This window comes from Cervus elaphus, chromosome 14 (assembly GCF_910594005.1).
Source record: "Cervus elaphus chromosome 14, mCerEla1.1, whole genome shotgun sequence".
NCBI lineage: Eukaryota > Metazoa > Chordata > Mammalia > Artiodactyla > Cervidae > Cervus > Cervus elaphus.
The window spans coordinates 30,253,856-30,270,510 of NC_057828.1; the positions used below are offsets into that span (position 1 = coordinate 30,253,856).

The 16,655-nt window shown below is 37.7% G+C and overlaps 1 protein-coding gene across 1 annotated transcript in view; it reads left to right on the forward strand.

Annotated features, from left to right (window-relative positions):
- Positions 1-16,655, forward strand: part of DNAH14 (dynein axonemal heavy chain 14) — a 388,841-nt gene that overhangs the window by 267,701 nt on the left and 104,485 nt on the right. Inside the window, exons 54-58 of the mRNA XM_043922886.1 lie at positions 3,132-3,329; positions 5,955-6,116; positions 8,518-8,709; positions 10,556-10,737; positions 15,345-15,453. Coding sequence (XP_043778821.1) covers positions 3,132-3,329; positions 5,955-6,116; positions 8,518-8,709; positions 10,556-10,737; positions 15,345-15,453 — 843 coding nt within the window. The remainder of the gene's footprint in view (positions 1-3,131; positions 3,330-5,954; positions 6,117-8,517; positions 8,710-10,555; positions 10,738-15,344; positions 15,454-16,655) is intronic.

The window sequence follows — 16,655 nt, forward strand, 5'->3', positions numbered from 1 at the left end:
TCCTTGTCCTCTCAAAAGTGCATAAAAGTTCACCAGCTATTTGTTTTTTGATGGCATTTAATGTGTAAAAACAGTAATGGGTCCAGCACCATCTCTAGCATATCTGCAGTATTAATACAGTGTCTGTGCAGGTGAATCTTGACTTCAAAAATAATACAATTCCTTGAATATAAATTTAGAAAAATGAGTCGTTGCACAAAATTTTACTGCTCATGAAGGCAAATGAGAGTTAGGTTCTTGGAAATTCCACCAATACCTTAAATAGAGAAAAGCTTTCAGAAGGCTAAATAAAATCCAACGTATTCAACCAATGATACGTCACATTCTTATGACTATTTGTTTAAGTTAGTCATTCAAATTATGTTCTCAGATCACAAAAGAATTACTACTGGAATCAATAACAGGAAGAAATTTGGAGTATTCACAAATACGCAGAACCTTTGTAATACATTCCTAAATAACCAATGGGTAAAAGAAGAAATCACAAGAGAAATTAGAAAATGCTTTGAGGTGAATGAAAACAAAAGCACAACATACCAAAACAAAAAACAAAAAACAAAACAACATAACCTACCTAAAGCAGTGCTTTCAGGGAAATTTACTGCTACAAATGCCTATATTTTATTTTATTTTAAAATTTTATTTTATATTAGAGAATAGCTGATGCAGATGACACCACCCTTATGGCAGAAAGTTGAAGAGGAACTAAAAACCCTCTTGATGAAAGTGAAAGAGGAGAGTGAAAAAGTTGGCTTAAAGCTCAACATTCAGAAAACTAAGATCATGGCATCTGATCCCATCACTTCATGGGAAATAGATGGGGAAACAGTGGAAATAGTGTCAGACTTAATTTTGGGGGGCTGAAAAATCACTGCAGATGATGATTGCAGCCATGAAATTAAAAGACGCTTACTCCTTGGAAGGAAAGTTATGACCAACCTAGACAGCATATTATAAAGCAGAGACATTACTTTGCCAACAAAGGTCCGTCTGGTCAAGGCTATGGTTTTTCCAGTGGTCATGTATGGATGTGAGAATTGGACTATGAAGAAAGCTGAGCGCCGAAGAATTGATGCTTCTGAACAGTGGTGTTGGAGAAGACTCCTGAGAGTCCCTTGGACTGCAAGGAGATCCAACTGGTTCATCCTAGAGGAGATCAGTCCTGGATGTTCACTGGAAGGTCTGATACTGAAGCTGAAATTCCAATACTTTGGCCACCTGATGTGAAGAGCTGACTCATTTGAAAAGACCCTGATGCTGGGAAAGATTGAGGGCAGGAGGAGAAGGGGACGACAGAGGATGAGATGGTTGGATGGCATCACCAACTCGATGGACATGGGTTTGAGTGGACTCCGGGAGTTGGTGATGGACAGGAAGGCCTGGCGTGCTGCGATTCACGGGGTCGCAAAGAATCGGACACGACTGAGCGACTGAACTGAACTGAACTGATAGCTGATCAACAATGTTGAGATAGTTTCAAGTGGATAGCAAAGGGACCCAGCCTTACACATATATATGTCCATTCTTCCCCAGAATCCCCCATCCAGGCTGCCACATAAGATTGAGTAGAATTCCCTGTGCTGTATAGTAGGTCCTTATTGGTTATCCATTTCACATATGGTAGTGTGTACAAATCTCAAGTAAATAACCTAAGTTTCCACCTTAGAAAACTACAAAAGAAAACTAAGCCCAAAGAGGAAGTTATATGCAAGAAAAGATGAGAGAACATACTAAAGAATAGAAAAACAATACAATAATATCAATGAAAACAAACAAAAAAAAATGATTCTTTGAAAAGATCAACAAAACTGGCAAATCTTTAGAGAGGATAATCAAGAGAAAAAAGGCAAGAACACTCCAACTATTAAAATCAGGTATTTAATACACCTTGATGAAATGTACACTTTCCTTGAAAGACATAAATTACTGAACTGAAGAAATATAAAATCTGTACTTATGTAACTAATAAAAAGATTGAATTAGGAATTTTAAAACTTCCCACAAAGAAAAGCCTAGGTCCAAATGGCTTCACTAGAGAATTCTAACATTTAAGGAAAAATTAAATCAGTCCTTTATAACTCTTCCAGAAAATAGAAGGAATACTTCCCAGCTAATCTATGAGACCAGTATCACCCTGATACGAAAACTATATAGACATCATGAAAAAAGAGAACTACATACCAATATCCCTGTGAATATAGTTATTAATTTTTTGAATGAAATATCAGCAAACGGAATGTAACAACATATGAATATTATGTATCATGGCCAAGTGAGTCTTATTCTAGGAATGTGTGTTTGGTTTAACATCCCCAAATCCATTAATGGAAAGGAATGAACTGCTGATGCATACTACAACATGGAGAACCTCAGAACCGTCATGCTAACTGAGAAGTCAGATGCAAAAGACTTTTTACTGTATGATTCCTTTTATAGGAAATGTCTAACAAAGGCAAATCTATAGAGACAAAAAGCCTATTAATTGTTGCCTGGGACTGGAGATTAGAAAGAGGATTGACTGCAAATAGGCTTGAGAGATATTTGGGGGATGATAGAAGTACTCTAAAAATGGATTGTGGTGATGGTTTCATAACTCTGTAAATTTACTAAAAATCATTTAATTGTGCACTTAAAACAGGTGTAGTCTATAGTTTGCACCTAAATAAACTGTTTTAAAAGGGTAAAACTTTATCATCATTCCCAAAGAGCACTTCTTGAGTGTTATGGCCCACAGTAAATGGAAAAAGACTTATTTGAATCCTTACAAATGAAGACTCAAATGTTGATAGTCACATTGCAATGATTTGTAAGCCTATCTATGCTATTTTTCCAGATAATATTTTCAGCGCAGTTATTTCATGTAGTTCAAGAGGCTGTGAAGAGAAAAGATTAAAATATTGAAAGTGTTTGAGTGCCTTATAAGATTTTAATAAAATACTTTATGTTTCATGTGTTTATCAAAGCATTTAAAAATGGTCTTAGGTAGTTTTACTAACTTTCTAGCACATCTAAGTAGAAAACTTTTTATTTCTATTTAGATATAAAAATAAATGATTTCTATTTCTGAAAGATTTGAAAAGATTTCCAGAATATATATAAGAATCACATGTTGGATTTTTTTTCTTCCCAAGATTGGAATAGATGGATGTGGAAAAGAAACTTGTGCGACTCTGGCCTGTTATTTGGCAGAACACAAAATATACCGGGTACCTTTATCTCACAATTATGCCTACTTAGAATTCAAAGAAGATTTCAAAAAAGTGTTTATGCAAGCAGGATTAGAAGGCAACCCTTCTGCTTTGATAGTTAGTAATTTGAACCTAGATCAAGTAAGTACTTTTTGTTTCTATTATTTACTAAAGTTTAATATTCATGTGGGGTATTCCCAGGTGGCACAGTGGAGCCCTCCAAATTTAATATTTGAAAAGAAAATATTTACCTATGGTCCTATTAACCTGCCATATCAATTCTTTTCATTATTTTCCATGCTTATCCAATCATAACCTATAGAGTTTATAAGTTTGCAGTCATTCTGTAGATAGTTTTACATAAGTACCACAATAAAAGAATTTTCTGTCTCTATAATTTTAATTGACTAATTGGAAGTAATTTATCTATGTAACTAAAGCCATCCATTTTGCATTAAAACCAGTTTTATAATCTGTCTTTTAAAAATAGACCTATCAAAAAAAAATAGCCCTATCATCTGCATCCACTGTCTGATCATGTAATCTACAGTGTGCTCTCACAGAGTTTGAGGCTTCTGTTTCTGTCCTTTATCCTTCTGCTCAAGTTTCACCAAAGCCGAGAACTTTCTTTGCAGCTCATGCCTTATTTATATGTAAGCAAAAAATGTTAATCACTCAACTTTTAAAAAATCTATCCTTTTGCATAAGTTATACCCTTCCATAGCCAAAGTATAATTAGGAATACTACCTCAGATTGTATGTACTTCTTTGTGGCAAAATTTCAAGGGAATGTTGTTTATTATCTGTGATCCAGAGGTGTATAGTTATTAGTGTTGTTTCAAATTCCTGTTTTGTTTTTGCTCCTGATACTGGGCCTCTCTCCCTAGAGTTATATGTGTCTGTTTGTTTTTCATGTCATATTTTGAAAGTAAATCCAAGGGCCATGTCATATCTGCTATTCTCCATAATATTCAGTTTTTCTGCTTTAATTATATATTCTCCCCTTCCCAAATTTGAATATCCTGCTCCTTGATCAGGTTGAGGTTTCTGCTAGACACTTTCTAGATTTCAGAAGATGTAGTTTCTCCCCTGCCAAGAATGTATCATTCTAATTTAAGAAACTGTTTTTCAGAAATCCACTGTCAAAGCTGAATTGAACATGGCTCCCATGTTATTCAGGGGTTTTCCTTGTGGCTCAGCTGGTCAAGAATCCGCCTGCAATGCAGGAGACCTGGGTTCGATCCTTAGGTTGGGAAGATCCCCTGGAGAAAGGAATGGCTACCCACTCCAGTATTCTGTCCTGGAAAATTCCATAGACTGTATAGCCCATGGAATTGCTAAGAGTTGGTCACAACAGAGTGACTTTCACTTTCACTTTCCACGTTATGCAGAACTTTAAGGTTATTGCATCTCCTTTCCAGACTTTTTCTAACCACATCATTGCTTTCCACATGAATCCAAAAAATGGTGTTATGACTTTGTTAAGTTAACATTTGTTAAGTGCAGGGTACCAGATGGTGAGCTACAGTTTAACAAAAGACCACAAGAGAATCTGAAAGAGAAGTTTATTACTCAGGTTCTGCAGGAGGCACACAGCATGCCTTGAGGGAACCCATGGGAAGTCAAGGCAAAGTGCAGAGAGGGGGCGGGGGTAGGACTCGGGCACACACCTTGATTGAGGGTGCAGTGCTTTGCAGTGCTTTTGGAGTTCCCAGGCTAGGGCCAGATTGGCCAATTCAAACCCAAAAAGGGTAAGTTCCATGGGGGTCTTATCCAAGGAGCACATAAAGGGAAGGCTCTGGGAAACAGGGAAGACTGTTGACACAGGGCTGTTGGGAAGTCATATCAGAATTTACATTTGCTTGTAACTCTGTGGGTTGCTATCTAAGGCATGTGCATCCATGAGAGGTATAATGTCAGTTTAAGTCCCCCAGCAGGCTACTTGGCCAAACAAAATGGATGCTGAGGCAGTAATACTATCAAGTAATTTAGCTAGACTCTCAACAAGTAGGCAATAATCAGAGTATTTAATAAATCTTTGGCAGTTCTCCATCACGTCTTAGGTGAGACAGGAAAGCAGTTAGCCCCATGTCACCTCTGTTGGCCTCTATTGAACACAGCCCACCAGTTCTCTGCCCTTTCTCAACTGGGCTGAAATACCATGTCCCTGTGAGTGACTAAAGAATACTGTATCTTGAGGCATTGATAATGCTAATAATGCTTTTTTGTTAAAAGAAAGCTTGGATTTATTCTAAAAACCAAAATGCTCATACTTTTTTATTACTCCTCTGGTAGAATTTCTTTCATTGCTGCTTCTCCTCTGTTACCTTCCCATTCATTTTGGAAACCTTTATAGAGATGTTCTCGGTTAAATTAAAATAAGCTTTTGGCCATGTGATTTCTAATAGTTTGTGTAGTATTCAAACACAAAAGTAGAGATACCGAGAACTACTATAAACCGTGTGAGGCAGAGTCCCTGCTGACCTTAATTATTGCACCCATTCCTCCCATGCCTCTTCCCCAGTGCACAGCAGTGTTTGGCATACTGTGGGTACCAAATCTGTTTCCCCAATGTTTGAATAAATGAATGAATAGATGAAGCTTATTTTGGCCAGAACAAAATGTTTTTGATGGGTTCACATTAAGAGAAGTTATTTTTTTGATCTAAGTTCTCCTGAAACACTATTGCTTTCTTGATTTGCTCTATCCAGAGTAGAATACGTGCCCAATTTACCCATTCCTGATTAAATGTATGTTTTTCCTAAGGAATTATTTATGGAAGATTTGAACAGCATTATTAATCTGGGGAAAATACCTGACTTGTTTGAAAATGAAGAGCTGGATGCGATTGCCCTCAGGCTTAGGTCTCTTGCCGAACAGTCTGGTTATGTTGATAATAGGCAAATTTTACTTTCGTTCTTCCAAAAGGTACATTTTTGTGGATTGCCTTTATCAAATTGACATATTAAATTGAAAATAGACTATGTTCAAATCTCACAAAATTTTATGCCAGTGTCCACTATTTGTTGAAAATAATCCTGCAATGAACATAAAGGTCTGCATAAAAAAATAGACTATGTTTATAATTCTGTACATGAATTTCAAGTTGGATAATTTCTTTGTTTTTTTACATGAGTTTTTAAAGCTATAATAATGACTTCCATCCTTAAACATAGACACACCATAGGCAGGACAAACATGAGCAGGAATCTGGGACTGACTGGCTAACAATGACTTAAAAAAATAATAATAGCTTGAGGCAATAAGAGAAATAAGATCCCAAGATTACTTCACACCCTGTGATCCCTTTCTACCCAATGAGGTTTTTTATTTCAGCTGTATGCTGGTAACAAACCTGGAAAGGAAAGAAACAAGAATTGCTCATCCCCTTAAAAAGCCCTAGAACTGTCCAGGATGTTATGGGTCATCCAGGTAGAGCAGGTAATATTCAGAATGAACTCAGCAGTGAGCTTGCTGTGAAAGAATCAGCTTGATGAGAGATATAAACTGGACAAATTAACTAGGCATTCTGTATCTTTAAGACATGATGACTGACCAGTGGCTCAGTGAACAGATAGATATGATTACCCAAGCCAAAATGTTCACTGGTAAAGTACCACAGGCCAACTTATTTCTCGAGTCAGCTTCTATCTTTTATGGAGACATTTGAAAATTGAACCGAACCACCATCCCTTCCTCAGCAGATGCTTAGTGATCTTGCACAACAAAAACATGTAAAAAATTCTGGGAATGGAATCCACAATTGTATGAGAACAATATAATATAAATGGATGTTTGAATTGAGTTGTATTTTAGAATGCTGCAGTAGAAAGAAGGACAGGAGTTATCCTGAAAACTTGTGACAATCAAGCACTTCTTTACAAAATTGGTTTACCCAATAGATTGTGAGTGGAAAAGGAAAATAAATTCTGATTTAGAGTGTGGCGAATAGTGCCCTCCAGAAATAAAAAATAAGAATCCCAAGTAGAAATCAATTTTAATTTTATATATATGCCATACTTTCAAAAATGACTTGAGGTTTTTTACAGTAATAATAAATAGTGAAAACACACCTTAAACTGTTGGATATCCTGAAGTAGGATTTGCAAACGGGCAAAGCAGAGAGAGGTGATTCCGTTTTGTGGGTTTTCCCATGCGGCTCAGTAAAGAATACGCCCACCAGTGCAGGAGACACAAGAGACACATTTCAGTCCTTGGGTCAGGAAGATCCCCTGGAGTGGGAAATGACAACCCACTCCAGTACTCTTGCCTGGAAAATGTCCATGGACAGAAGAGCCTAGTGGGCTACAGTCCATGGGGTCGAAAAGAGTAGGACACAACTAAGCACACGTACAAATTCATCTTCAATTTAAAGATTTCTGTATTTTGTGAATTTTGCATTGAGGAGCTGCATTTGCTTTTATAAAAATTTTAAAGACAAGCAAGAGAGGGGAAATCTTACCCTTTAGTCTTCTTTCAGCTTTACTACTCTTACTTGGCAAAATAGGTTGCTTGATACTCAAAGATATTATCACTTTGTGCAAGTCTAACCCTTTGAGTTAAATGGATCATTGACTCACTGAAGCTTCTTTCAATAATGTGGTTTTATCATAAAGCAACGTATGAAATGAGGAAGGAATCTGTGCCCTGTGGTCAGTCCTTCCAAGAAGCCAAGAACAGCAACAACACAATCAGGTTTTAGGTGGGGCAAGGATGCAGGCAAAGTTCTTTGAAACTAGCACTTTGCCTAGGACCTGAAAAATTATATAGAATCTAATACTGCTTGGCTGTAATCCTTCAGCTGTAGGAGTTTATTAGTATCTCTGCGGTGTTCTGTACATAACATTGTTCTGATTCTCTGCATCTCTTTTAGCTTTAATTCATCGGACTATTTCTTACTTTGAGTTTCTGTGAGTCTTAAATGCACTCCACTCCAGAGGAAACAGTTAAGTAGTCAGACCCATCAGCATCTGATATAAACTGCCCTACTGAATAGAGCTCTAGCACCAGAGCCCCTTATAAAGGATGGTTTATACAAGGAATGTTCTGAGTCCAGTGACTCCCCTACCCAGTCCATCCAGCTGAAGCCAAGAGGGTGAGGTCCCCTAGAACAGAACCTGGCTCCTTTCCTCAGAAGGGCTCTGTGAAGCTTGTAGTTTCCCTTGGAAGGACTCTGGTTTATGACAGACACTCAATAAATGATTGATAGGTTTCTACTCCCCCCATTAAGGAAAAAATTGAAACAAATTTTAAATGGAATTTTCAATATAATATTTTCTTCAAAGCAATGGATTGCATTTAAACAAATCATGTTTTCATTAATTTTCAGAGAATACATAAAAATCTTCATATTTTTATGACCATGAGCCCTACAAGACCTAACTTTCACCAAAACTGTAGACTATATCCTTCCCTGATCAGCACCTGCACGGTTGATTGGTATGAGAAGTGGCCAGAAGAAGCTCTCCTGATTGTAGCTGACGCTTTCTTAAGAGAAAAAGTGGATATCGAGAGCAGAGAGGTAAATATAACCCCTTTAAAGAAATCTAATGCAAGTGAAGATTTCAATTTATTATCAGAATCCAACACTACATCTCTGAATGACAACCTTAGGTGGGCAAAGAGAGGCAGTTCTGGGCAAAATTATGAAATAAGTCAAGTGTTTGTCTTGACTTTTTATCAGTTTCTCATCTCTTTTGCCCCCTAATTCACCCTGTCTCAATGATGCCCAGATTCCTCGCTGCTGGGGTCTCTTCACTGTCCTGCCCTCATGGTAGACAGCAGATTTCCACGAAGGTAAACAACCCCCCATGCTCTGGTGAGGATACTGCAACCTTCTGTGTACTTGTGAAATTCACTGGGTTGGTTACAGCAACACAACTACAAAGAAATGAGAGCACAAGCCACACGCAAAGTTACCTCAGAACTCATGAGCCACAAGTCAGTAAGAATCTATCCTAGAGTGATTCAAATGAAGATCCCGAGAGATGTTGGCAAAAGAAGCTGTAAATTCAGAGAGGCCTGAAACTCTGTGGGGCCTAGAAAGGGGCTTACAACCTTACCTGTCCAAGTGTTCAAGGAAAGCAAAGGCCAAAAAGGGTAGATTCAGGGTGGAACCAACAAGAAATTGCAGCTGAGTTAAGAATGACCAGTTTAGCTAGGCTGGGTGGATTGGAGATGTATAAACAGGACTAGATTATGTTCAAGTCAGATTCTCTCTGAAGGTAAGCAAAGAGGACACTCTTTCTACTCTAGTTTTGCCTGCCTGTATCTCTACATTGATTGATCCATTGATTTCCATAAGGAACTGGTTCCAGCCCCCTCCCCCAAACCCTGCAAGATACCAAAATCAGGATATGAAAGTGAAAGTGAAAGTCACTCAGTCGTGCCTGACTCTTTGTGACCCCATGGACTATACAGTCCATGGCGTTCTCCAGGCCAGAATACTGGAGTTGGTAGTGTTTCCCTTCTCCAAGGGATCTTCCCAACCCAGGGATCAAACCCACATCTCCTGTATTGCAGGCGGATTCTTTACCAGCTGAGCCACAAGGGGAACCCAAGAATACTGGACTGGGTAGCCTATCCGTTCTCCAGAGGATCTTCCCAACCTGGGAATCGAAGCAGGGTCTCCTGCATTGCAGGCAGATTCTTTACCAAGTGAGCTAGGAGGGAAGCCCTGGATGCTTAAGTCCCTTATATAAAATGGTATAGCATTTACCCATAATATGTGCACATTCTATGATATATTTTAAATCATCTCTGAATTACTTGTAATACCTAATACAATGTAAGTATATGTAAATAATTGTAAATACAATGCAAATGCTATGTAAACAGTTGCCAGCACAAGAGAAATTCATGTTTTGCTTTTGGAAACTTTCTGGAATATTTAAGAGTATTTTCAGTGGTTGTTTGAATCTGTGGGTGCAGAACCCACAGATACAGAGGGCTGACATCCTTTAAGTCCTTACATTTTTCTAGCTTTATTTTACTCAAGAAAATTGGGTATCTTGCTATCAATAACCTACTTTAAAGAAAGGAAGATAAGAGATAAAGCACTATAAACTTTGGCCATTGACAATGTACCCTAAATCCTTGGAGCGCTGTGGCAGAAATAAGGGAAAAACCTAGCTGAGATGTCATTTATTGTTAACCTTTTTTTTTTTTTTTTTTTTTGTCTTTTCCACCCTAACGTCATCCTAACCACTAAAACTCATGTGTTTTTAGTCCCATTCATCCAAACCCTTTTTCTGCATCTCCATATCTCAGAAATAACAAATGTATTTGCAGTGTCAGTTTTCTTTGTGTGTGTGTGTGTGTGTATTTAGACTGCTTTCCCTTAATTCTTAGAAATTACTATTTTTCAGAACTTAAAAGAAAAATTTGCCCCAACATGTGTCCAAATCCACAGAAGCATAAAAGAGTTGAACATAAAATACTTTCAAACAACTAGAAGGCATTATTATATCACTCCCAGTAACTACTTGCGATTCATGGACACATTTGCCTACATTTTGAAGTCCCAAGAGAAGGAAATGCAAAAGAAGAGGTAAGACTTTGAGACCAAGTCAGATATATGTGTCCTATACTTGTGCTCTTATTTGTAAAAAGGGATACAAATGCAAGTGAACCCAAATCCACCTTTTCATTGGAGGGAAAAGAGCAAAAGCTACAGAAGATCTTAAAAGAGATAGGTGTCTATCTCCCCTGTGGTCATTCACAGGCTGCCCCTGTAAAGGCAAGGCTGACAGATTCAGCCAGTGAAGAAGCAATAGACTGTTAAAGTCAGACATGGACAATGAAAACAAGAGTAACCAGCACTGCCATTCCCCATGTCCATTATCCCATTAAGTGAAAGTGAAAGTCACTCCGTTGTGTCCAACTCTTTGGGACCCCATGGACTGTAGCCCACCAGGCTCCTCTGTCCATGGGATTCTCCAGGAAAGAGTACTGGAGTGGGTTGCTATTTCCTTCTCCCAACTACAACACTGATAGTGGAATGCCCTGTTGCTGAGAAGTCCACGTCATGCTGCAGCTCAGCAGTTTTAGAACCTTCAGCTGGACCTCGGAAGGTGGGGGAGGAAACCTGAGGTAGAAAGTCTCATATCTAATCAGAACTCTAGAGTCATTGAGAAACAATCTCATGACAGCCCCCCAGAAGACAAATACAGTGGGAAATGGTCTTAAAGCATCTACTGACAAGCATTCCATGCTCTCATGTTCCAGAAGGATCACAGACTTATCTCAGTTGTAATTCAACCTTCTCCTGTGTGGCCTATGGAAGGCATGAAAGGTTGCCAGGGTATACCACTTGAAGGCATTCCTTTACAGCTCTATCCTCCAAACCTGTCATTTATCCAGCTGCAAAAGAACAGCCCACTCTATCAGATACCCCAGTTAAGTGCACTGATAGGGACTTAGACCAAATCCATTCTTGGACAACAGTGGGTGAGAATGGCTATGATGACTGACACTTGGAGGACAGGCCACAGACAGGTTTTGTATCTTGAGCCAAGCCAGTTAAAATTGTTACTGATCTAAATGCATCAATAATTGGCAGTCGCCCATACTCTGCCTTTATTGGCCAGCTGGAAGCCCAGGGCAATGAAAATTTTCACCACCACTCATGCCTGAGAGTTTAAACTAGTTTGTATGTGGCACACAAGTATAGATCTGACATTTACAGAAGCAGTAGCAACCTCAGCAGCAGCATTTTATTCACATGGTATCAGAGTCTCATTTATTTTTTGTCAACAACTTTGGCGCATTCAACATCAATTGCACAGCAGTTGCTACTGTCCGTGAAAACAGTCCTATTAGTTCAAAAGGTTAATCTTGTTCCATTGTTTTACATAAAGGCCGTTCACTCCTCTGGGTTAGCAGTTCCTATAATGTTTCTGAAAGTCCATGGATTAAGCCTTTTGTTGGTTAGTGATTAAAATGAGTATGATAGCCGCAGGCTGGGTAAATTGGCCAGATGCCCTATAGACAAGAGTTATAAGGAATTGATGGAATTTCCTTCTACCTCCGACCTCCAGGTTTCTAAGGTGTCCCCTTCCCACCATCCAGGGGTGTTGCTCTCCATTCACAGTCATGATTGGTATGACTAGTATCTGTCACAATCACTTCATCCACTTCCCAGTCTTCCCCATGTCTTACCCATATTGTACATCCCTAAGTTGCTCAATAGTTTCTTCCTTATGTACCTTGAACTATCCTAGAACATCTCCTAACCCCCCTGATGTATAATCAGGATTACCATAAGTTATCACCTAATGTGCATGATCATTATCATGAATATCCATCAGTGCTTATATCCATCAAGTATAGCTAGGTGGTAAAAAGAAGCACCAGGTTATAAATCCCAACTTTGTAGCTCTTCTTTACTTCTTACAAATCCATTAAGAAGTTCCCCAGGGATAGATAAGGGACAAGAAAAAAAGGAAGGGAAGGGATAATTACATGCTTTGGGTCTCTTACAGCCAGTCCACACCTCTTCTCCACCCCCAAAACATTTAACATCCTGTTTCAGTGGGAGATATCCTTTTGGGAAATAATCACTTTTAAAGCCCAAAAGTCATAAGTGTGTGCTTCATTGGGAGCTTAGTTTCAGGTGTCTATGTTTCTTTAGTTTTTCCTTTGAGTCCACTTTATTTTTAATATCACCTGTTTCTAGGGGGTCATATGTTTACAAATTAGATGCTAAGCACAATGTCTGATGTACACAACACACAACAAATAATAACTCTTTAAATAAGTAAATAGTATAAATAGACTTATTTTAGGAAGATCACTCTGGTATGGAGAATAAATTGGAGAGAGACAAAAAATAAAAACAAAGAAGACCTAAAAGCTAATGTGGTAATCCACATGAGACTTTTGAGGACCTATCCTAGAGCTAGATAAAATATCAAAAATATCTGTGTAATTCACAATTTAAAGGGTATAGGTGATGATGTTCTCATAGATTATGAAAGCCCAAGAAATAGAAACCATATATTCAATTTTTAGAAAATGCTCTATGGAACTTATTCCCTGTCTTAAAACTAAAATTTTGTTGACCAATAGCTTTGTAATCTTCTTATTTAAATTTTTCAGTTTATTTTATTCCATACAAATGTATATTTTCAGTTTTTTATTCTAGTGAATAGACAAATGAAAAATTTTCAAACTTATCTTATTGTTTGTTATTTAAAAAGAAAATTTGTTTTGGCCATTATTAGACTCACAGGAAGTTGCAAAAATAGTACCGAGAGGTCCAAAGTACCTTTTACTCAGTTTCTCTCAGTGCTCACATTTTACATAACTATAGTACAACATCAAAACCAGGAAACTGTCATTGGTACAATGTGTGGTTTTAGGTCTATGCCATTCAACTTTAACATTTGTAGTGATTTGTATAACCACAACAGCAATCAAGATATAGACCTAGTTCATTACCACAAAGATTCCCCTACTGCTACCCTCTTTACAGTCACTCCCACTCGTTTCTTCCTCCTATACCAAATACCTTGCAACTGCTAATCTGTCCTGCATTTCTCCATTTTTATTCTTCACACACAGAGAGTGATAGTGCTTTCATTCAACATAATGCCTCTGGGATCTAAGCTATTGCATGTATCATGAGTTTATTCCTTTTTATTGCCAAAGTAATAGTCCATATGGGTATACCACAGTTTGTCCAACCATTGAAGGAATTTGGGCTGATTCTAATTTGGAGTTATTATGAATATATCTCTGTACAGGTTTCTGGGCAGATATAAATTTCTATCTCTCTAGGATAAATGGCAAGAGTATGACTGTTAGGTCATCTGACCTATGAAGAAAATATCAAATTGTTACTCAAAATGACTGTACTATTTTTTGTAGTTTTATAAATTATGTATGGGAGATTCAGTTTCTCTGCATCCTTGAGAGCATTTGGTATTGTCACTATTTTCTATATTGACTATTTTAATAAGTATGTAATTATATGACATTGTAATCTTAATTTACACCTTAATAGTTAGTGATGCTGAATATCTTTTCATGCCCTTATTTGCCATCCATATATCCTTTTCAATTTAATGTCTCTTCATATCTTTTCATATTTTCTAAATTGTTCAAATTTTTTATTGTTAGCTTGAGAATTCTTTATATATTCTAAAATAAGTCTTTTGTCAAATATGTGGATTACAAATATCCTATTCCAGTTGGTAGCTTGTATTTTCATTCTCCCTTTCACAGAGAAAAGGGTCCTAATTTTTGATGAAGTCCAATTTATGATTTTTTTCTTTTATAAATTATGCTTCTCCTGTCTAAGAACTCTTCACCAAGCCCTAGATCCTGATCACTTTTTCCTATATTTTCTTCTAAAAGTAGTATAGTTTTGCATTTAATTCTATGGTCCATTTCAAGTTAATTTTTGCATAAACATAAGGTGTAAGGTTTAGGTTACAGTTCATCTGGTGTAACTGATGCCCCAGCACCACTTGTTGAAAAACCTTTTCTCCCTCTATTGCTTTTGCACCTTTGTCAAAACTGAGTTAGGTGTACTTGTGTGGGTGTACTTTTGTCTTCTCTCTCTGTTCCATCAATCTTCATATCTATCTCTCTGCCAATACCACATAATCTTGATTACTGTTGCTATGTAATCAGTCTTACAATCAGGTAGAATAATTCCACCCACTTTATTTTTTTCAAAATTATTTTAATTACCTTAGTTCATTTGCTTTTCCATATAAATTTTAGAATAAGCACATCTATACATAAAAAAATTTTTTTTACTGAGATTCTGACAGGAATTGCATTAAACCCATATATCATTTTGGGGAGAATGGGCATCTTTACTATGTGGTCTTCTAGTCCATGATTACAGTGAATCTTGCTTGGCTATTATTTTGTTATATCTATACTTCCTTAATTGATGCAAAGAGCCAACTCATTGGAAAAGACCCTGATGCTGGGAAAGACTGAGGGCATGAGGAGAGAAAAGGGAATGACAGGATGAGATGTTTGGGTCATTGACTCAATGGACATGAATTTGAACAAACTCCAGGAGATAGTGAAGGACAGAGAAGCCTGGTGTGCTGCAGTCCATGGAGTTGCAAAGAGTTGGACATTACTGAGCAACTGAACAACGACAAAATACTTTCTTAATGCTTTCTTTCCCTTCAGGGAGCGCTTCCATATGGGCCTATCCAAGATCCTGGAAACAACTGCTCTAGTTACAGATATGCAGGAGGAGCTCTTGATTCTTGGCCCTCAAATAGAACAGAAAACAAAGGTGTGTTTGATTTGGGATCTCTTTTAAAAATATTATGGTTTAACATGGAATGGTGTTTGAAAGCAGAAGCTGATACTTGACAAACATGGGTGAGAACTTCAGCTTTACTACCATGCAGCTGTGCAACCTCTCTTAGTCTTAGTTTTCTTATCTGTAAAACGAGGGAAGCAGTAACAACAACAATAGCGAGGTAGTAGCATCATTGTATTTTTAAATTTATTTTTATTGGAATATAAGTGGTTTATAAGATTGTATTAGTTTCTGCTATACAACAACATGATTCAGCCATATGTGAACATATATGCCCTCCTTCTTGCACCTCCCTCACACCCAGCCCCCATTCCAACCCTCTGGGTCACCACGGAGCACCAGGCTGAGCTCCCTGTGTATGTAGCAGCTTCCCACTCTCTGTTTTGTCCATGGTAGTGTATGCGTGTCACTGCTACTCTTCCAGTTCGTCCCTCCCTCTCCTTCCTGCCCTGTGTCCACAAGTCCTTTCTCTACATCTGTGCGAACTGCCATATGACCCAGCAATTCCACTACTGGACATATACCCTGAGAAAACAGTAACTCAAAGAGACTCATGTACCCCAAAGTTCATTGCAGCACTATTTACAATAAGCCATGGAAGCAACGTAGATGTCCATCAACAGATGATTGGATAAAAAAAGATGTGGAACCCATATGTAATGGAAAGTTACTCAGCCATTATTATATTTTAATAATTAAATGTGATCATTGATATATGCACTCAGTCACTCAGTTGTGTCTCTTTGTGACCCCATGGACTATAGAACACCAGACTCCTCTGTCCATGGAATTTTCCAGGCAAGAATACTGGAGTGGGTTGCCATTTCTTCCTCCAGGGGATCTTCCTTCCCCGGGGATTGAATCCACGTCTCCTGCATTGGCAGGTGCATTCTTTAATACTGAGCCACCTGGGAAGCCAATAATAAGTATTTAGCTAATTATAAAAGAAATAGAAAAATCTGCAGTTATTAGTTAAATATATCTGAAATGCACTGTGGTAACTTGCAGTTGGCCAAGTATTCTAAAAATCATTACTCATCATCAATCTTTATGTGTATTATATGAAATTATATTTGTTATAATCATTTTTATTAGTCTATTAAACAAATATATTTTGAGGTGATTTTGACAGTTTCTGTAAGAATGAAATAAGCTATTTGATTTCTCTTTTT